The sequence below is a fragment of the Eucyclogobius newberryi genome, unplaced genomic scaffold (assembly GCF_026437365.1).
Source record: "Eucyclogobius newberryi isolate DKJ021-1_F unplaced genomic scaffold, fEucNew1.0.hap1 SCAF_12, whole genome shotgun sequence".
Classification (NCBI taxonomy): domain Eukaryota; kingdom Metazoa; phylum Chordata; class Actinopteri; order Gobiiformes; family Gobiidae; genus Eucyclogobius; species Eucyclogobius newberryi.
This window is the reverse complement of record NW_027315746.1, coordinates 8,441,077-8,462,911: the sequence shown is the minus strand read 5'-3', so window position 1 is coordinate 8,462,911 and position 21,835 is coordinate 8,441,077. Positions and strand designations below refer to the sequence as shown.

At 42.4% G+C, this 21,835-nt stretch overlaps 1 protein-coding gene across 1 annotated transcript in view; it reads right to left on the bottom strand.

Annotated features, from left to right (window-relative positions):
* The window catches only part of LOC140356027 (rho GTPase-activating protein 29-like), a 71,437-nt gene extending 52,200 nt beyond the window's left edge, over positions 1–19,237 (bottom strand). The window contains exon 1 of the mRNA XM_072440717.1: positions 18,861–19,237. Within this exon, the coding sequence (XP_072296818.1) occupies positions 18,861–19,143 (283 nt within the window). The 5' untranslated portion in view covers positions 19,144–19,237. The remainder of the gene's footprint in view (positions 1–18,860) is intronic.
* Positions 19,238–21,835: the final 2,598 nt, after the last annotated feature.

Here is a 21,835-nt window from a genome sequence, read left to right as displayed (position 1 = left end):
TTTGTCAATCTAATATTTAGATTTTTGCAGAACATTTTCAGCCAATTGAGCGAGACAAAGACCATAGTATCGTTAAATTGTTGCGAAAAATGACCAAGGACACGCACGGCTTTATTGTGACGGGTCGGTTCACAGGAAAGAACCGTTCGCAACCAAAATACCAACTCATTTATGCTGGGGCGAGTAGTAAAACATTGCAGCAGCATCGCTCGCTGACTCATGTCTTTTTCTTGGGTCATTCTCATTCCAGGAAAACATGAGAAAAGTGGGAGTCGACTGTGGGCGAACTCCAGGTGCAGATGTGTTCACAGACAAGCCCAGTTTGTCAGTGTCGGGTCGGGAATATGAAAGAGAAACCTTTGAATCTGTGATCTAAGTGTAGGTCAAGCAGTTCCTCGTGTTAAGCTCTTTGTGGTCTCTCTTGTTCTCTTTTTTCCTCTCTCTTTCTCTCTTCCTTCTCAATCTCTTTATTTCTCTTTATTTATTTCCTTTTTTTACGGTGTGGAGTGGAGCATGTGCTTTGAAGACGCACAACTACAAAAGACGTTCAACTACAGTAGGTGGCGGTAATGTAACACTTGAATACTAACCGCCATAAAACACCAAAGAAGAAGAAGGAGAAGAAAGAAAGAAGAAAGAAGAAGAAGATTATTTGTGAAAGAGTTTTTTAGTCTGTTAAAAAGTTGGATTTTATAGTACTTAAGTGTTTGGTTTGTACTCAGAAGTTGAAACCCGTGGATATAAACGCAAAGAAGAAGGTTATAAATGGTAATTTATAATTATGGTATGATTAAGAAATATATGACAGATTTGTATGCTTTTGTTTTCATCAAAAGTCATTATCAAATCATTTACACTGCATTTACAATAGAAAACCTTAATATTTGAGTTATTATATGAGAATGTATTAAAAGGCAAGTGTAGATTCCTTCATATTTTAATGCATCAGATTCGGATAAATTGAAATGTAGATAATATTGTGAATGTTGTAGTAAAAATGTGTCAAAAAGAGCAGTTTAAAAATAAAAATGAGAAAAAAATTGTATTTTTAGTGATATTTCTGCTCTGTTGTGATTTATAATAAAAATAAAATCTCAACTAATTATGTTTAAAGACATGTTTTTGCATATTTCTGATGAACTTCCTCCAAAAACTATAGTGAATTATTATGGTGCTTTTACCTCTGCTTATTTTATTTGTTATTAATTTGTTTTTTTATTTTAATTTATTATTATTATTATTATTTATGATTATGTTTTTATTTTTTATATTTATTTTTTGAATTATTTTTATGATTATTCATTTTATTATATTATATAATTTCTTTCTTTATTTTTCGTTTGGGCGGTTAAAACTGCAAAACTGTCCAAATGTACACCTGTATCATTGTAAACACGACAGACAATGCTGTATTTTGCTAAACGTATGCACGAACACCGTAAAGGATTAATGAATAAGAATTAAAAAATAAATAAAAAACGAACACTCCACAACTTGTATTCCCTGTTGCCACGCCCCGTCCCGCGTCTGTTTAGCGTTCAGAGGAAAGCTCCTGTCCGGCCTGTCATTTGGTCCGTCCTCCTGAGTGCGACCGTCCTTCCTCCTCTGATAACACGGGACAGGTCCGAGCGGTGCAGACGTCCAGTGGCCTGTCTGGACACACGGGACAGGCCCGAGCGGCTCCGACACAGATGGGAAAAAAACGCCTCAGGAACGTTTACCTTTGTACCGGAGGAAGTAGGTGGTTCCCAAACCTTTTATTTTTAAGCCTCGAGCACCAAAGGAGCTTTGTCTCACGCTACGAGTCCCCCCAACTCAGGATTTAGGCAAATAAATGAGTTTACGAGTGGTATATACAATTTAAAACTCATTTGTTGTGAGAAATACAGGGTGCTGCTGTCGCTGTCTGTGTGTGTCACTAATATGTGTTTGTTGTGTATGTTGTGTTTGCATAATGTGTGTTTTAATGATATAAATATGTCCAAAATACTCCAAAACCACGCAAAATGTACTAGGAATAATGATAGTTTTATTCAGATAATATTACATTTCACGAGAAACCATCCTAAGTACAACCTGGAAACACTGATTTATGCAACAAAATCCTAAAAAAAAATGCTATTAAAAACAAACATTATTGTGACTAATTAAGGATTTAAGAAATGTAATACCAAATCACAGTTAATAGTTAAAGGGTCTCTCACTTGCTTGTCTCCATGGAGATTATTCATGGATTTCAACTTCCTGTTATTTGGAACATTTTGTGGACTTTTCCCCCGTCAAAGGATATCATACTTTTGTTATAAAGTGCTAATCGCTACGGCAACGCTCCTAATTTCTCATCATTCTGAAACCCGTTGACCGCTTTGCTTTCAGAACGCTGCGGTAAACTTCTCTAACTCCGTGGAGACAGGCCAAGTTACAGTTAAGGTCTGCGGAGAGGCGAGGACGCAAGACTACATGTTTTTTCACTGTTTTTTTGAGCGATAAAAACGGGACTTCAATGCCACACTTTGGAACAGTTCAGCGTCGACACCTTCAAAGAGCCAGGCGAGCGGCGGTCATGAGACTGAATCCAAAAATAGAACCAAAACAGAAGTGAAACGAGACAAAGGCTGGCGTTTCTTTTTTACCTACGCGTGCTAGTACTTATCTGGAGCACTTTGCCGTTAGCGCCGCATAACGCAGAGCGGTTGTTATCTGAAAACACCGCATTTGAGCTTTAAAAACATCCCTTATCAGGCGCTGTCAACACCTCGGCGACGCCCCAACCGCAGTTTGAGAATCACCGCTCTGGGCATTTTAAAAGTAGCTCCCGTTCGGTTTAGTCAAAGTGCAATCCAGCTTATCCAAAGTATTCGCTTGCGTGAGCTGTGATTGGCCGAGCGGCGAGTGAAAGAGTAGGACGCAGTTACGCACGCGCAACTCGGGCTTAACACACACAACGCAACACAACAATGCAACGCAACACAACAACGCTGGGATAAATGCTGCGATTGAATAGAAAACATTTGAAGAGTGAAATGTTAGCGGTTCAAAAAAGATCCACGAGAGAATGAGATTGTTTAGCATACTACTCTCGTCTTATTAACTTACTTAACCTAGTAAGATGATTCACATTTACTGTTGGAGAAACTGTGGCGGCGAGGCAAAAGGCAAACGTCAGGCAGAAGTCTGGAACCGTCCTGTCGCCCGGGAATATTGGACTGAAGTTGGACTGTTTTTTGATATTGTCATCCATCTAAACTTTAAAACTTTGTACCGTATTTTCTGGACTATAAGTTGCACCTTTTTTCATAGTTTTGGCTGGGGTGCGACTTATACTTATATACTTAGAGGGAGCAACTTACATGGGATATTGTTATTTTCACACTTGCAACTGCATTTCATACTCCAGTGCAACTTACATATGTTGTTTTTTCTTCTCTATTATGCATTTTTTGGCTGGTGCGACTTATAGTCCGGAAAATACGGTACTTGGGCCTCAAAACTCTTGCCGGTGGACACAATTAACGGATACCTTTGAATTGGAATGTACTTTGGCGGCGGGAAAGAAGGTCATCACAAAGAAACGGCGGACACAAACACCGCCAACGACTAAGGACTGGACTGACGTCGTAACGAAGCTTTTCCGTTCTTCCTGTTCTTCAATCGAAAATAGCCGCAAACTCATCCCCGGACATTCCTTGGTGGCGCGAACGCTCGAACGCAAGGCCGCGGGACGGAGACACGCATTGTTTCTGTGACTCCTCTCGTTCCGAATGCGAAAAATGCTAAGCCCGGTAAAACCCTCCGCCCCCTCCCCGTCGCGAAACGCAAGGTCAGAACGTTTGGTGGGAGATAAAGCGCGCGCTCGCCGTATCCGCGCTGGCATTGCTGAGCGGCCCGACGGCAACCTTATCTGGGACAGGTGCTGCTTCTGCTGGATCTTCCAAACAGAGATCGCCCCCCACCCCACCCCCCCACCGCATTGTCCAAACAACAGCCTCGTAGCCAATGGTCTGGTGCCTCCGAGTCTTTCCCAGGCCTTGTTTGGAGATGAAGCCACAGACATCCAGCAGACGGTAAACAGGAGGCGAGCCATGAACGACTACCTGCGGGCTGGTGGCGGAGGGTCCAGGGGTGGTCGAACACTGGGGCCCGGGGTGGTTAAAACGCTGGGGGCCGGGGTGGTCGAACGCTGGGGGCCGGGGTGGTCGAACGCTGGGGGCCGGGGTGGTCGAATGCTGGGTCCCGGGGTGGTTGAACGCTGGGTCCCGGGATGGTCGAACGCTGGGTCCCGGGGTGGTCAAACGCTGCGTCCCGGGGTGGTCGAACGCTGGGTCCCGGGGTGGTCGAACGCTGGGTCCCGGGGTGGTCAAACGCTGGGTCCCGGGGTGGTCGAACGCTGGGTCCCGGGGTGGTCGAACGCTGGGTCCCGGGGTGGTCGAACGCTGGGTCCCGGGGTGGTCGAACGCTGGGTCCCGGGATGGTCGAACGCTGGGGGCCGGGGTGGTCGAACGCTGGGGGCCGGGGTGGTCGAACGCTGGGGGCCGGGGTGGTCCAACGCTTGGGGCCTGGGGTGGTTGAACGGTGTGGCTGGGTGGTCAAACACTGGGGCCCGGGGGGGTCGAAAACTGGGCCCTGGTTCATCGATAATCGTGATTATTTTTTTTATTTATTTTTTTGTCACAGTTATGGGATGTGACAATATCAAATGTTAGTGTTACGGTTGTTGTGAGGAAAAAACATCACAATTTAACGATTATTCACAATTAGAGACTGTGACGAAACAGTGAAATATTTACAAAAAGACAAAATAAAGTTAAATGTGACATAAAAAGCCAGATTTTAAAAAGTTATGTAAATTTGTGTCTATTTTTAGGCTGTATATTGAACAAAAAATACTAAATTTTGCTTCTAAACTCACTTATTATTATTATTATTATTTTTTTGGTTCTTGACAATTATATTGTGACTTATCGATTAACTGAATAATCTTGACGTCTATAGTCACAATACATTTGTAAAGACTAAAAAAATGTAATTAAGACATTTTTAGAAGAATTGAGAATTTTCTAACTCAATTAGGTAATGTTTTAGTTCAATTAAAAATACATTTTAGAAGCAAAACCAAGTCCTTTCTGCTCAGCCTTTCTTCAAAAAAGTAAACCTAAATGTAAAGTGCGGCAAAAATGTGTTAAATGTGTAATTTGTGTCTTTATCTAAAATCAAAACATAATCTGCCTCCGGGCCGACTGGACTAAATAGCAGAGCAGAACTGCATGAACGAATACTGTAGTAGAAGTTGTTTTTTTCCATTCTTTACGTTTAAAATGCCCTCACAGAACAGCACAGAACATCCTGCTGCTGAGTCAACTCCATTTCCATTGGACTGTAACCTCCAGAGCTGGGGGGGGGGGGAGGGGCATGCTGACACATACCTGAGCGGCTGATGTCACCGGAGTCGCCTGGGAATGTCATCGAGACACATCTGGATTGAGCAACGCGCCTTTGCGGTCCGATTGTGACTGCGTTTGAGTGGCGTGTGTGCGGATACAGCTCTGTATTCGCCTAAAAGCCAGCGCTAAAGTCAGTGACTGCGTCGTTGTTTCGGAGACGGGACAACGATTTGTGCGGTTGCAATGTTTTCTGATAAATATCGAAACTGCGGCGATTTAACATGTTTCTAAATTAAGATTCTGTTCACTTTGTTACGTTTGAAACATTTCCAGGAGCATTAAAGTCTGAAGGTTCAAACTGGGAGTCGCAGGGTCCCCCACGATTCGATGCGACGCGCGATAATATCACGATTTTGCGATACACGCGATGATCAATAAATTGCTCATGATGTGCTACGATAAATTTCACTTTTTATTTTTTAAAGAACCCAATACATTTGAACTAGGGCTGGGAATCACAGGGTCCCCCACAATTCGATGCTATAATAATAACAATATCACGAATTTGCGATACACGCGATAATCAATATATCGCTCATGACCTTCTACAATATATATATATATCACTTTTTTTTTTTTAAATAAACCAATACATTTTAACATTTTTTTCTGGAAATGTCATTGAGTATTTGCGTAAAAAAAAGTGTCCTTTCTTTAAACAAGCGACACAATTGTAGTGCAGTTGCAAAACAATTCACGAAATCATAAAAAAAATACAAAAAAAATTGACTCATGGTGATATATCGATACAGCAGCACACAATATCGATACTATAACACCGAATTTAGTATCACAGTATTTCAATATATTGGCAGACCCCTAATTTGAAAATGTTTCTTTGTTAAACCACGACCTGCACAAACTTTTAATCGTCGTAACAATCATCAAAATGTCAATAGTTTTTGCGTAAACATTCAGGACGTTTGACCAAAAATGACTTGCGGCGATACATCGATACAGCAGCCCAATATATCGATACTGTATCACCAAACTTAGTAACCACGAAATGCATAGACAACAGCGTCAATACGGGCGGGAGTCGAACCTCCATTGTTGTTTTTAATCCACACATACAATTTGGTCCTGGACAGGCGCTCGGAACCGGCCACGTATCGGATCGACTCCAAACACATGATATCAGAACAACTTACGACCCAACGAGTAATCATGCAGCCACAACTTGTTCCAAAGCAATTATTTTCTTCAATTAATCAAGTAGTTGTTTATGAATGTGAGGGTTTTTTGTCCGTACGAGCGGCGCGAGAATATGAGGCTTTTACTCAGTTAGACCCAGGTGAAGTGATGCATTCTGGGAGGATTCCAACAGACATAATTGAGTCATTTCAATGTGATTACCGCTGTGTTTGAGTCGTAAAACCTCTTCTCTCAGCTCGCCTTTGCATAGTTTGTGATGATTATTTGAACATGAAAGTAGTTATGCTCAACTGATTAACTTGTTTCAGCCCCATCTCAGTAGATAAACTATTACTGTCAGATTTTTAATTCACAAATGAGAAATTCAAGGACGTTAAAATCACAACATCAGATGGAATAATTTGTCTTCCAAAACCATCTCAAATGCTAACGCTTCTGGACAGTGGACAGGCTTCAAATGTGTGAATCCGAAGCACAACACCACGTTTCTGTTCAGCTCGACTTCACGGTTGTAAATTTCCCCTCGTGTCCCCCCCCCTCGCCGTGACCAATCCTTACGCAAACATTTAAGGCCCATAATCGTAAATCGCACCCCAAGAAACACGGCCCGACCACGAGGCCCGGGACGGGGGAAAGTTACTGCCCAACAAATCCTCCACCCCCCCTCTGCGCTCGCGACGGCGGCCCATTAAAACCATTATGTCCTCCAAGAAATCCGCGGTTTATGTGAGGCACCGGGCGCGAGTGGCCACTTCACGTTGGCAGCAGGACACACTCGAGGGCAGGACTGGACTGGCATAGTAACGAGGAGATTACCTGCTCGGATCGGGCTAAAGGAGCAGACAAAGGTGAAATCCCTGTCAAATTCATCACAAAAGAGCTGAAATATCATCTTGAACACTAATTTGAAAGTTTACAACATAACTTTTCTTCATTTTTACTTTTAATCAACTCTTAATCATAAAACAAAGCACTTATATACAACGTTCACGACAGTATCTACATTTTGCGGCTCAGTAAACCCGTGTGGATCGTGGCAGGAGTGATTAAGAAGCGTAAGAGACCTGCCGTTTGTCACGTTTCTGCAGAGATATATATCATCGCCGTAGAAACAATGTGGTCTAACGGGACGACGGGCGATCTTATCTCTGCAGGACGACACCCGAGGCACGATGACGATGGGTACAATGCAGCAAAAAAACTATTACACACCTTCCTCAAGATACTTTTCTGACGATTCACAGCGACTCACCTTCTCTGGCCTTCATTCTGGACTAAACAGGAACTAAACCAGGTCTAAATCGGGACTACCAGGTCTAAATCACAGGTCTATATCAGGACTACCAAGTCTAAATCAGGACTACCAGGTCTCAATCACAGGTTTAAATCAGGACTACCAGGTCTAAATCGGGACTACCAGGTCTAAATCGGGACTACCAGGTCAAAATCAGGACTACCAGGTCTCAATCACAGGTTTAAATCAGGACTACCAGGTCTAAATCGGGACTACCAGGTCTAAATCAGGACTACCAGGTCTAAATCAGGACTACCAGGTCTCAATCACAGGTCTAAATCAGGACTACCAGGTCTCAATCACAGGTCTAAATCAGGACTACCAGGTCTCAATCACAGGTTTAAATCAGGACTACCAGGTCTAAATCGGGACTACCAGGTCTAAATCAGGACTACCAGGTCTAAATCAGGACTACCAGGTCTCAATCACAGGTCTAAATCAGGACTACCAGGTCTCAATCACAGGTCTAAATCAGGACTACCAGGTCTCAATCACAGGTTTAAATCAGGACTACCAGGTCTAAATCTGGACTACCAGGTCTAAATCTGGACTACCAGGTCTAAATCTGGACTACCAGGTCTAAAGCTGGACTACCAGGTCTAAAGCTGGACTACCAGGTCTAAATCGGGACTGGACTTTGTCATTATTGCTGACACAGTGAAATCCAGTTTTTCTTCACATTGACCACATTTTAATGAAATCAAGCTAAATAAGCTTCATAAATGATGAAGTGAAGTTAATGTGACATAAAAATCCAGATAAAAAAGCTCTTTACATTTAGGTTTACTTGTTTGGAGTATATGTTGTATAGAAAATACTTTCGGGCATCTAAAATGGTCATAATTATTATTACTTTATTATTTAAGATTTTATTCTTTAGGCTTTATTCTTTAGACTTTATTCTTTAGACTTTATTATTTAGTTTTTTTTCTTTAGGCTTTATTCTTTAGACTTTATTCTTTCTGCCACAACTCGGGGTATTTTTGACCCTTGAACATTGATGAAAAGTCACAGGTCACTGAGGCTCTCTCTTTCTCCCTGCTCAGGTCTGCGTTCAGCACAACCTTGCATTTTGTCAGGACAAACTACCATTTGAATCGCAAACTACGCAATCATCAACGGTGAATTACTGAGCTTCGTTTGGTACGTCGCAAAACGCAGCAGAAAACATGGAGGCGCGGAAAGGCGGTTGCGCGGGAAGGCGGTCGCGCGGGAAGGCGGTCGCGCGGGAAGGCGGTCTCGTCTCTTTTCCTCCAAAACAATGCAAAAAACGACCCTGACCCACCCCTTCAGCGAGTTGGCTTACGGTTTAATCCACAACTTGCATTTCTCAACATTTCTTGGCTAAATCATCTTAATCTTAATAATAAAAAGGGCAAAAGTATTAATTTGTAAAAAGCAGTTGAACCGCTTTCATTTATGCTTCGAATGCAAACGCAAAACTGGCATTTCAGCAATTCCAACAGCGACTTTTGACTAAAAACCAACGAACGCTTTCAACAGCAACATAAAGCGTGCTCTATTTGGTCTGATTCCATTTATTTTTTTAATAGTGAATCGGCCTCACACCTACCATTAGTCCATTGAAGGCACTAGAGCCACAAGTGAACATTTGTTCTGGAGGAATGCTGGGTATGCAGAGGCGAGGGGGGATGGGAGGGGGAGCTGCTCCGAGCTGCGAGGGGACGACGGACTGAGGACTTCTTTTTCATCCTGATTAAAAAACACTAAACGAGCCGTCGTCCGTCTGCGCCGCGTCAACAGCCGACTTCAACTGCACGGCATTTATCTCCATAACTCGTGCGATTCCAACAGGGAATTTGAGCTTTTGAAATGTTTGCGGACACTCACTTTGCGGTAAATTGACTTAGTGAGTAAAGTTGCAGCTAATGACTTTGGAGCTGAGCAGTCCCGCCCACTTTGAAGCTCCCGGAAGTACAATTTCCATCAGAGTTTCTCATAGATTCTTTAAGTGACTATAAAGAGTTTAAAGGCTCGACAGAGGCTCGTAATGTGTTTATCGCTGTGGTTTTCAGTCTAAAAAGCACATTATAAAGCTAAAAATTGGCTGAATGTTCTGGACTGAGCAGTTTTTAAAGTTTCAGACACAGTTTTTAATAAATACAATGTGGTGTTTAGTTACCATTTAACTGTTTAACCCTAACAAAGTTGAACTTTTATTGAAAAAAACAATGGGACATTTACTTCTGTGCAGTGCAGTGACTGTTGAGCTGCATTCTGGTAGTTGAATATCAATGTATCTTATTTTTTATGATTTAACAGGACAAACGATTTAAATTTAACACTTTGACCTAAAATGTGCAGGTTTTAGGAGCATCAAGATTTAAAAAAAAGAAAGTTTTCATGATGAATTGTGAAAAATGATTAACTGCTTTGAAAAAAAAAGCCATTTATATTTCATCTTCAGATAATTTTTCATTGTATTCTTATCAACACATTTGAGGATGATTACAATGGCCAACTGTATATTTAAGTCTTTAATTATGCTATTCCTCCTTTCAACCTTACAACATCTTTAAGCATGATCTAATATTCACCAGGACAGAACAACTGCATAACAATGAATAAATGAAAAAATATACCGTATTTTCTGGACTATAAGTCGCATCTTTTTTCATCGTTTTGGCCGGGGTGCGACTTATACTTATATTTATACATATATACTTATACTCCAGAGCGACTTATATGTGATATTATTTGTTATTTTCACACTTGCCACCGCATTTCATACTCCAGTGCGACTTATATATGTTTTTTTCTTCTCTATTATGCATTTTTTGGCTGGTGCGACTTATACTCCGGAAACTACGGTATATATATTTTGAGCTGTGACAAGCCATTCTGATCACAATCGACTTGAAGCATAAATAAACCCACATTTTAACCCAATTTGGTGAAAGTCCTGACCCCGTTTTCCTGTGACACTCGTGTTACTGCGTTTGACAGCTCCGGCTCTATTATGATTCCTCTTCTCGTGGCACCGCTCCAGCTGAACCCACAGCCCAGAATTATGACCGCCCGGGTGGTAAATCTACACCGCCATCTAAACCAACGGGGACTTCGGGGGCGATGCGGCGTCGCGTGTTAGCGGTGGGTCCGTTTAGCGCGGCTGTGCGAGCGCTGATACAGATCCCCGGCGGGTTTCCATCGGGCTCGACCGGCGCGTGGATCCAATGCAAATATATACACAGTAACAAAGGACGGGTCTACGGTTGGTTTTGTTTATTTGCAGGGCAGCGACAAGCTAATAGATTCACCGCGGCTAATCGAATGATCGCTAACTCGTCTTTGTGCGCAGTTCCAAAACGTGCCACGAGCTGAGAAAATACGTTTTATGACTGATATTGAGCCGTAATTCCGTGAAAATTATGTGGAATGAGTCCAATTTGTCAAAAATATACCGTATTTTCCGGAGTATAAGTCGCACCAGCCAAAAAATGCATAATAGAGAAGAAAAAAACATATATTCGCACTGGAGTATGAAATGCGGTTGCAAGTGTGAAAATAACAAATAACATCACATATAAGTCGCTCCGGAGTATAAGTATAAATATAAGTATAAGTCGCACTCCTAGGGTTGCAAAAAGAATCAGAGATCACATAAAAATTGTGACTAAAACTAGTGTCGTAAGTAGTTCATCATTTCAGCCGGTGTCAATGCTAAAAAAAAATAACATAAACATAACTAAATTTGACCTTTTCGTAACAGTTAAGTACTATTATTTTGTCTTGAAAATGCCTAAAACAACAGAGTTTTTGGTGATCTTTGAGCGCGAGTTCCTGTTCCTCAGTATTGTCGGTCACGCTAAATTGTTTTTTCTTGATTAAAACTAAACTAAACGTCAAAGGATGGAAAAACAAAAGCAGGAATTAGCAGTTAATACGGCAACCAAGCTGTTAAAACATCGCTTTACTCCATAATTTAGCTCAAAACAAAGTAAAAAGTATTGAAACTGGCTCAAAATGTAGATCTTGATCATTTTTTGCAATCCAAACGAGGTCAATGAAGTAAAGAAAAGAGAGCGTTTCTCATGATTCTGTCGCATCTCGGGGGTAAAATAACAACACAAACAGTCGTGATACTGGGACGATTAAACAGAATGTGCTCGGTACATGCGAAGACAAGATAAAGATGACGAAAAACACCACGACGCCCATTTTAACGTTTGAGTCAGAGCTGTTTCCAAGCACACAACTGTAAAACGACTTATATAACGCATTATACAGACGCATTCACGCATCGAAATCACAAAAATATAACATTCAAACAACATTAGAGCTGGACTTTTGCACAGTTAGCGATACTTGAAGACTGTTTTTTATTCATTTTGACTAGGAAACTTTGCACTGGGCTTGTGGATGCTGTATGAGGGCCATGGAAGGAAAAAAGAACTTTCCGGCTTTCTGAGGTCTAGACATAAACACAACAGTAAACACTCCGACAGACGTGTGGGTCAATAAAGCTCACGGTCTGTGTCCAGGCAAACAGAGCCAGACTGAACCAGGACTGAACCAGGACTGATCCAGGACTGAACCAGGACTAAACCAGGGCTGAAACAGGACTGAACCAGGGCTGAAACAGGACTGAACCAGGACTGAACCAGGACTAAACCAGGGCTGAAACAGGACTGAACCAGGACTGAACCAGGACTAAACCAGGACTGAACCAGGACTAAACCAGGACTGAACCAGGACTGAACCAGGACTGAACCAGGACTGAACCAGGACTGAACCAGGTAGTAGTAGCAGTAGTAGTAGTAGTAGTAGTAGTAGGAGTAGTAGTAGTAGTAGTAGGAGTAGTAGTAGGAGTAGTAGGAGTAGTAGTAGTAGTAGTAGTAGTAGTAGTAGTAGTAGGAGTAGTAGTAGGAGTAGTAGTAGGAGTAGTAGTAGTAGTAGAATGAGCAGGGGAGTAAAGAAGAGGGGGGTGAAAGGGCCTGCTGTCCGGGTTTCAGGATTTTAGGGGCTCTGAATTGGACGAGTCATTCCCTGAGTCAATAATGAGCTTGACTATTTTTTCATTATTTTAAGAGCCAGAAACAGTGAATCAACAGTGTTTTCCTATTTGTTTATATTTGAGGTTTCTTGCACCGGGCTCTTTAACTTTCTGCCGACGTGCCTGGAATGAAGATAGGCTTTTTATATTTTGTGGCTGCAACAGAAGAAGCGTAATTTTACAGTCAATTTAGTTAAAAGGGGAGGGGCAAACACATTCCAATCAGAGTGCAGCTTTCTGCACTTAGTTAAAATACATAAAATACTTTGTTCTTAGATCATTAGCTGCAGACAGTGTACAGTGGTCACAAATGATCACAAAGTGCTGCTTTTTCAACAAACTCTTGGGGGAAAACACACAGTTTACTCATTTACTACAGTTTCAAACATCAGACAAACTAACTTGTACAAGCACTACTGCAGTCACCTAAACCCAAATATGGACTACGTGCAGCATATAAAGAGAAAATTCCACTATAAACCACACGCTTGGCGTGTAAGTAACTCTGTGTTTTGAAATGTTTAGGTTTGGAAGCTCTTTTGTCTATAGTGGCCTTTGTTTGGATCCTGTCTGCTGCTTGTCCAAATTGTGAGAATGTGGAAAACTGTTGTAGTGAAGAAAATTATAAATAGCATAAGTGCAAACTTTGGGGGGGAATATCTAACAAAACATGTCCTGAACATTAACATTAAGAAGATTGGGACATGTACTGCTTGATTCATGCAGTTCAGAAGATCTTTTTAGAGGTTTAAAGTACCAAAATACAGGATTTTTTTTAATTAAATGACAAGATATGATGTTGTTTACTGTGTATTTTACAACTGTAGAGCTTTGATTTGGTGACAATTCAAGCTGGTCTTTTCATTCCAATTGTGATTCATAATGTTCAACTAAACATCCTGAAAATAACTATTTCACTGATGTGTATTTTATTCATCTCTTTATCTAAGAAGCGTCACTAATCTTTGCCCAAAGTAACACTGTTGAAAGTAGGTCATGCAACACCAGTAGAACAATCTGGAAGAGATTACTTTGAAAATCACACACTGTTTGGAGATGTCCCTGTAACGCACAATAAGCAAAGTCGTGACATAGTTGAGATATTGTTCCTGAGTCTGTGCATCACCTGCTGAACGGAGCTCTGATGAATGGAAAGTGTGAAAAAGTGTCTTAGCGATGGCTCTGAGCAACACTCAGCAGGACACAGGCCAAAGCTGCACTCCTCCAGCTCCAGGAATGACCAAACAACTCACTCCCACCAGCAGCTCGACAGGGGCAGAACGGCAGGGGCAGCTCGACAGGGGCAGAACGGCAGGGGCAGCTCGACAGGGGCAGAACGGCAGGGGCAGCTCGACAGGGGCAGCTCGACAGGGGCAGAACGGCAGGGGCAGCTCGGCAGGGGCAGCTCGGCAGGGGCAGCTCAACAGGGGCAGATCTACAGGGGCAGCTCGACAGGGGCAGGTCAACAGGAGAAAATCAACAGGGGCAGCTCGGCAGGGGCAGCTCGACAGGGGCAGAACGGCAGGGGCAGCTCGGCAGGAGCAGCTCGACAGGGGCAGATCTACAGGGGCAGCTCGACAGGGGCAGGTCAACAGGAGAAAATCAACAGGGGCAGCTCGACAGGGGCAGATCGACAGGGACAGATCGACAGGAGAAGATCAACAGGGATAGTTCGACAGGGGCAGATCGACAGGGGCAGGTCTACATGGGCAGATCGACAGGTGCAGATCGACAGGCTCTAAGTGGGATTCCCAATAACACAGCGTCACAGCAAAAAACATGTGCTTTAGTACTTTTGTGGACGACACGCAGTACTTCATGCAGTACCTAACGCAGTACTTCACGCAGTACTTCATGCAGTACCTAACGCAGTACTTCACGCAGTACTTCATGCAGTACCTAACGCAGTACTCCACGCAGTACCTCACGCAGTACTTCACGCAGTACCTCACGCAGTACTTCACGCAGTACCTCACGCAGTACTTCACGCAGTACCTCACGCAGTACTTCACGCAGTACCTAACGCAGTACCTAACGCAGTACTTCATGCAGTACTTCACGCAGTACCTCACGCAGTACCTCACGCAGTACTCCACACAGTATCTCACGTAGTACTCCACACAGTACCTCACGCAGTACTTCACGCAGTACTCCACACAGTATCTCACGTAGTACTCCACACAGTACCTCACGCAGTACTTCACGCAGTACCTCACGCAGTACTTCACGCAGTACCTCACGCAGTACTTCACGCAGTACCTCACGCAGTACTTTACGCAGTACTTCACGCAGTACCTAACGCAGTACTTCATGCAGTACCTAACGCAGTGCTTCACACAGTACTTCACGCAGTACCTCACGCAGTACTTCACGCAGTACTCCACACAGTACCTCACGCAGTACTCCACGCAGTACCTCACGCAGTACTCCACACAGTATCTCACGTAGTACTCCACACAGTACCTCACGCAGTACTTCACGCAGTACCTCACGCAGTACTTCACGCAGTACTCCACACAGTATCTCACGTAGTACTCCACACAGTACCTCACGCAGTACTCCACACAGTACCTCACGCAGTACTTCACGCAGTACCTCACGCAGTACTTCACGCAGTACCTCACGCAGTACTTCACGCAGTACCTAACGCAGTACTTCATGCAGTACCTAACGCAGTACTTCACACAGTACTTCACGCAGTACCTCACGCAGTACTTCACGCAGTACTCCACACAGTACCTCACGCAGTACTCCACGCAGTACCTCACGCAGTACTCCACACAGTATCTCACGTAGTACTCCACACAGTACCTCACGCAGTACTTCACGCAGTACCTCACGCAGTACTTCACGCAGTACTCCACACAGTATCTCACGTAGTACTCCACACAGTACCTCACGCAGTACTCCACACAGTACCTCACGCAGTACTTCACGCAGTACCTCACGCAGTACTTCACGCAGTACCTCACGCAGTACTTCACGCAGTACCTAACGCAGTACTTCATGCAGTACCTAACGCAGTACTTCACACAGTACTTCACGCAGTACCTCATGCAGTACCTCACGCAGTACTCCACGCAGTACCTCATGCAGTACTCCACACAGTATCTCACGTAGTACTCCACACAGTACCTCACGCAGTACTTCACGCAGTACCTCACGCAGTACTTCACGCAGTACCTCACGCAGTACTTCACGCAGTACTCCACACAGTACCTCACGTAGTACTCCACACAGTACCTCACGCAGTACTTCACGCAGTACCTCACGCAGTACTCCACACAGTACCTCACGCAGTACCTCACGCAGTACCTCACGCAGTACCTCACGCAGTACTTCCTTATCTTCTGCCGAGTACACGCTGTCGACGGAGCGACCGATGCGTCTTCTTCCACTGGCACATTTTAATAATAGACTCCGGGTTCGACCACAAGAGACAGTCCTGGTTCAGACCCGGTTCAGACCCACAATTAGCCCTGGTTTAGCTCCAAATTTAGCCCTCGCCTAATTCAGCCCGAGGCCAGTTCTGGGCTCCGAGTCGTCTCAAAGAACAGGGTAAACCACTATTAACCATTTTAATCACTGTAAACGGTGACATTTCTTTATTCATTTGTTTGATTGTAAACTTGTTTGCCGTCGCCATGACAATAAAACAAGCACACCAAACTCTGATTATTACTGCATCTGATTTTTGGATGATTTAAATTACATGAACATACGTCCTTTTAATTATCGTACAACTCCAATAATGAGATTTGGAGTGAGTAATAATGAAGGCACTATTACTATATTACGGAACATTTCCAAGTGAAAACATGAGCAAATAACACCAGAACTGGAGCAGAAAACGGCAAAAAAGTGCATTTCAGCCTCTATAATATGTGTTTTTTATTTGATCCAAAGAAAACTGCTGGTTTACTGCTAAATGTTCTTATTAAAAACAAATAAATATGGATTTTAAAGCGCCCCCTACAGGTCGGACGACTCATTTATAATCACTTATCACTTATAATTTCACTTCCTGTTTGTAATTGATGACATCACACTAGGAAACTACCCAGCAAACACTGGGCCAAAACTCATCTAAAGTCGCAGTTTTTTTTTTGACAAATGAAAAATATAAGAGAGCGACTTTATTTCGTTGAATTCATGTTTAGAGTCGGAAAAATTGGTGTAAACGATGCATAAACTTTGAGTGTCCCTCGTGTGATGTCACTTCCTGTCATTTTTTTGACTTTTCTCCTCAAATACTTGCTCGATTGGTGTAAAACTGTAATCTAAATGTGCGACAGGTTTAAATATACCAGATGAAGTCAAAATTAGAAAATCGTCATTTTCCACTCATACCACTGCAAAATGTTACATAGCGCTGCTTTATTTGTCCACGCTGAAGAAACCTGCCAATCCTTCTGGACAATGTGGCGAAAATAACGATTATAATATGTTTTTTCTTCTTGTAGTGACCGATTACTTTTGTCTATTAGGTTTTTCTTTTAATGAAAATAAAAAAGACACACGCAGTAGCTTTCATCAGTGCCATTTCACACAAAAAACGTCAAAATTCTACCAAACCGCGTGCGTTTACCGACAGATTATAGGTTTTCCAGATTAAAAACACTTGAACTCATCGCGGATTATAAGAAAAAACACGTATCAACCAAAGAAACGGCCATCACAAAATGCGGAAACATTTAAAACGTACCCTTGAAACTCACTTCTCTGTTACAGCCACGACTTTGTTTGCGTTATCTTTCATTTTGGTGTTGACATGTCACGTAGAAGATGCAGATAAAACCAATGCCGATTAAACTATCTGGTGTAATCAGGAAACAACAGGACAAGTATGTATTCAGCACGAACACACGCAGTAGATATGCAACACTGCGACGCCAGAAAGTATTCAAAAGTATACGAAAACTGACCTTTCCTGAACTATCAAACTAGCGTGAGGTCACATGGTAACTAAGAAAGTACAATTCTGTTGAAAATAACCGTTTAATGTCCGTTTTAATCATCATTGTGGTCTCAAAATGTACGTGGAGTATTGAATATTCATCACAATCAAGTGTACAATGTAGCGTGACCACATCGTAATGCGCTAGATGTATATTTTCGTATACTCTGGAGTATAAGTCGCACCGGAGTATAAGTCGCACCAGCCAAAAAATGCATAATAGAGAAGAAAAAAACATGTATAAGTCGCTCCGGAGTATAAGTATATAAGTATAAATATAAGTATAAGTCGCATCCTGGCCAAAACTATGAAAAAAGGTGCAACTTATAGTCCGGAAAATACGGTATGTGCCTTTCGAGACGCTCTTCACACTGTATTATTCATCCCCGCCATGCTGCCCTGTGTGGCGACCAATCTGTGCCATCAGCCCCTCCCATCGGCCCCTCCCATCGGCCCCTCCCATCGGCCCCTCCCATCCACTCACGCGCTCACAATATAACCGTAAGAGCAACAAAAATCATAATCGTGACCATTTTAGAAGTATTTTTCGTCCAACATACAGCCCAAAAATAGACCTCAAAGTAAATAACTTTATTTCGTCACGTTTAACTTTATTTTGACATTCTGAAAGTTCAGTTTGGTGAAGCAGGTCACAAACTCGAGGAGCAGTAACACGTCAGGCCGCGGGAACGAACGGAAATTGAAAATGTCCCCGTGGTTTAGTCACAATAAGTCTCAATAATCATGTGAATAATGGTTACCGTATTTTCCGCACTATAAGGCGCACTGGATTATAAGGCGCACTGTCATTGAATGTTCTATTTTCCATCATTTTTCATATATAACTATAAGGGAAACAAAACGTGTACCACACAAAAAGCCATATATAAGTCGCTCTGGATTATAAGGCGCATTGTTGTTTTTATGAGAAAATGAAAGGCTTTTAAGTGCACCTTATAGTGCGGAAAATACGGTAAATGTTGTCAGCCCGGCGCTCACCTTTGCACTGAAACGCCTGCTTGAGGCTCAGCAGGACGTCGGCGAACCACCTCACGTCGCTCACCAGCTGCATGACGTACTCTGGGTCCACCCCGGGGGCCCCCGCCAGGTTGGAGGTCAGCCCCGTGAAGGGGTTATGGCCCCTGTGTCTGCGTACGTCCCAGGTCCTGGTGGATCCGGCCGAGAGTGACCCCGAGTGGGGGTTTGAGACGTGTCGCGGCAGGCCCTTAGCTCCTCCTCCTCCACCTCCTCCACCGCCGCTGCTGCTGCTTTTCCGGAGCATCCCACCAGCGGCAGCCCAAAAACAGATGCTACCACCCCCGCTTTGAGGTGGCCGTGGCTAAGCAGCGCAGCCCCTGATTACAAGACACTGCCCGGGTCTGTCTTGGATAAGTGCCACTGTAGAGGAAAAGAGAGAAAAGTTAGTTTACGAAGGAGAAATACGTGAAACGGCCTCGTCCGAAGTATCAAAAAGCGTCAGTAGTTTCAGTGTCTAAGTGTTTCTTGGTGTCGTTTGTGTTTAGTGACTTACAGTATCGGTTTGTGTGGTTGTTTTTCATGTTTTGTGGCGTTTTAAACTGAAAACGGCAAATAAACTGAACTAAAACCATGAATGAGATACAGATGGATACTTAAATGATCATTGAAACTAGATAATGTCTGGAAAAAGTATTTTTAAAAGGTCAAACGGGACAGAATTTGACCCTTTATCAGAACTAGAATAAGATGATATGGAAACATAAAGAAAGTACTTCTATTCTGTGTTGAAAATATCAGTTTTTATGACAAAAATAGTACCTTTTCCTGGGTGATTGAAGTCAAACAGAAGTTCTGTTTGACTTTTTAAACTGAGGGATTTTATTTATTTATGTTTGAGACTTTACAGATTAATGAGCTTTTTATAGTAAAGTTGAACGCCACTTTTCGACTGGTATTTATGCTAAAAACACCAAAAACATTTGCCTTTCCAACTAAATGCGTAGTTATTGACATAAACTAGCAAAAACCAGGTCTAAAAACTAAACTACAAAAGTATTTCAGTCTTTTTTTTATCAATGTCACAAACTAATTCATTTCTAATTATTGCTCTATTCAATTTCAAGCCACTTAAAACAGGTTATGGACACATTTTATAACTTTCGTATGACTTTTTATGGCTTTTTAAGCACAAAACCCACTATATTAAACCGTATTTTTGGAACAGCGAAGCTACTTTTTATGTTTAAGACGATTCCATGAGCAAGAAAATGTGATTATCTCTGTTAAATGATTATAAATGTGTAATAACATGTAAGATAAGAACAGAAACAACAAAAAACAGTTCCTTCAGTAAAGTAAGAGCACAATGTGTTTACAAGGGCATTTAAAGTGCTTTACAGAACAAGAAAAGATGTAATAAATGCACAACACAAATACATAAAAAGTATTACATGTCAGTTTATTACCACTTTTTAACAACTACACCCTGAACAGCCTTAATAAAACATGAACAAAGGCTTAATTCATGATGAAAACTAGTTTATTAAGCATGATTAATACAGTTTGTTTAAGGAGTTAGGTGTTGGGGCATAAATGAAGTAGTTACAAAGGCTGAATCATTGTAAATAAACCATTTTTTCATCAGAAATTAGCTCTTTGTTCACGCTTTTTAACGGAAAAAATCAATATTTAAAGCAAAAGAGCTCAGTTTGAATCATTTCCACGCTGTAAACGACACGTAAATCCATCCAAAAACAGCATAAACAGCGCAAAATAAGTCATTTAATGCGGACTCTTGTGTTGCTGAAAGACTAAGCGACTAAAGTGGGGGAATTAAAGCAGCTTAGCGTTTGCAGACTGTAGTTTTCGGTTCACTTCACTTGGAAAAACGTCTTAGATGAACGTGCTGCAAACGTGCGCGCAGGAGCCCGAAGTCTGCCGCACGTCGCGCTAAACTCGAACAAACAAACGAACAAAACGGGACAAAAAGAGGTAGAAGAAGAAGATAAAGTGTTGCTAGAATAAAAGATGCACAAACAGCCCAAAGTGTCGCGCCGCCGCCGGGACGCGCAGTGTGTGAAGTCTGCTCTTTCCCCTCACCTGCGGCGCGGTTAAACGTCATGTTGACCGGACTCGTCGCGTTCAGAGTTTCACGGTGAGGTCCGGGACGCGTCTCCGTGTCCCCGGTGTCAAGTCCCGGTGTAAAAAGTGTCCGTGTGTCGCGGTGAAGTGCGCGCGAGGAGGAGACGGAGCCGCTTCTGTCCCGCAAAACTCAAGGCAACCGTGATTTACTGAGGCGAGTCACGTGACCGGGGCCGAGAGAGCTGATTGGACGGTGGGAGACACGGGGGTTTGACGGTTGATGGTTTTAGTTTGGTCCTGTTTTAGTCCTAATTTAGTCCTAATTTAGTCCTGTTTTAGTTCTAATTTAGGCCTAATTTAGTCCTGTTTTAGTCCTAATTTAGTCCTAATTTAGTCCTGTTTTAGTCCTAATTTAGTCCTGTTTTAGTCCTGTTTTAGTCCTAATTTAGTCCTAATTTAGTCCTGTTTTAGTCCTAATTTAGTCCTGTTTTAGTCCTGTTTTTGTCCTAATTTAGTCCTAATTTAGTCCTGTTTTAGTCCTAATTTAGTCCTAATTTAGTCCTGTTTTAGTCCTAATTTAGTCCTAATTTAGTCCTGTTTTAGTCCTGATTTAGTCCTAATTTAGTCCTGTTTTAGTCCTAATTTAGTCCTGTTTTAGTCCTAATTTAGTCCTAATTTAGTCCTGTTTTAGTCCTAATTTAGTCCTAATTTAGTCCTGTTTTAGTCCTAATTTAGTCCTGTTTTAGTCCTAATTTAGTCCTGTTTTAGTCCTAATTTAGTCCTGTTTTAGTCCTAATTTAGTCCTGTTTTAGTCCTGTTTTAGTCCTAATTTAGTCCTAATTTAGTCCTGTTTTAGTCCTAATTTAGTCCTAATTTAGTCCTGTTTTAGTCCTAATTTAGGCCTAATTTAGTCC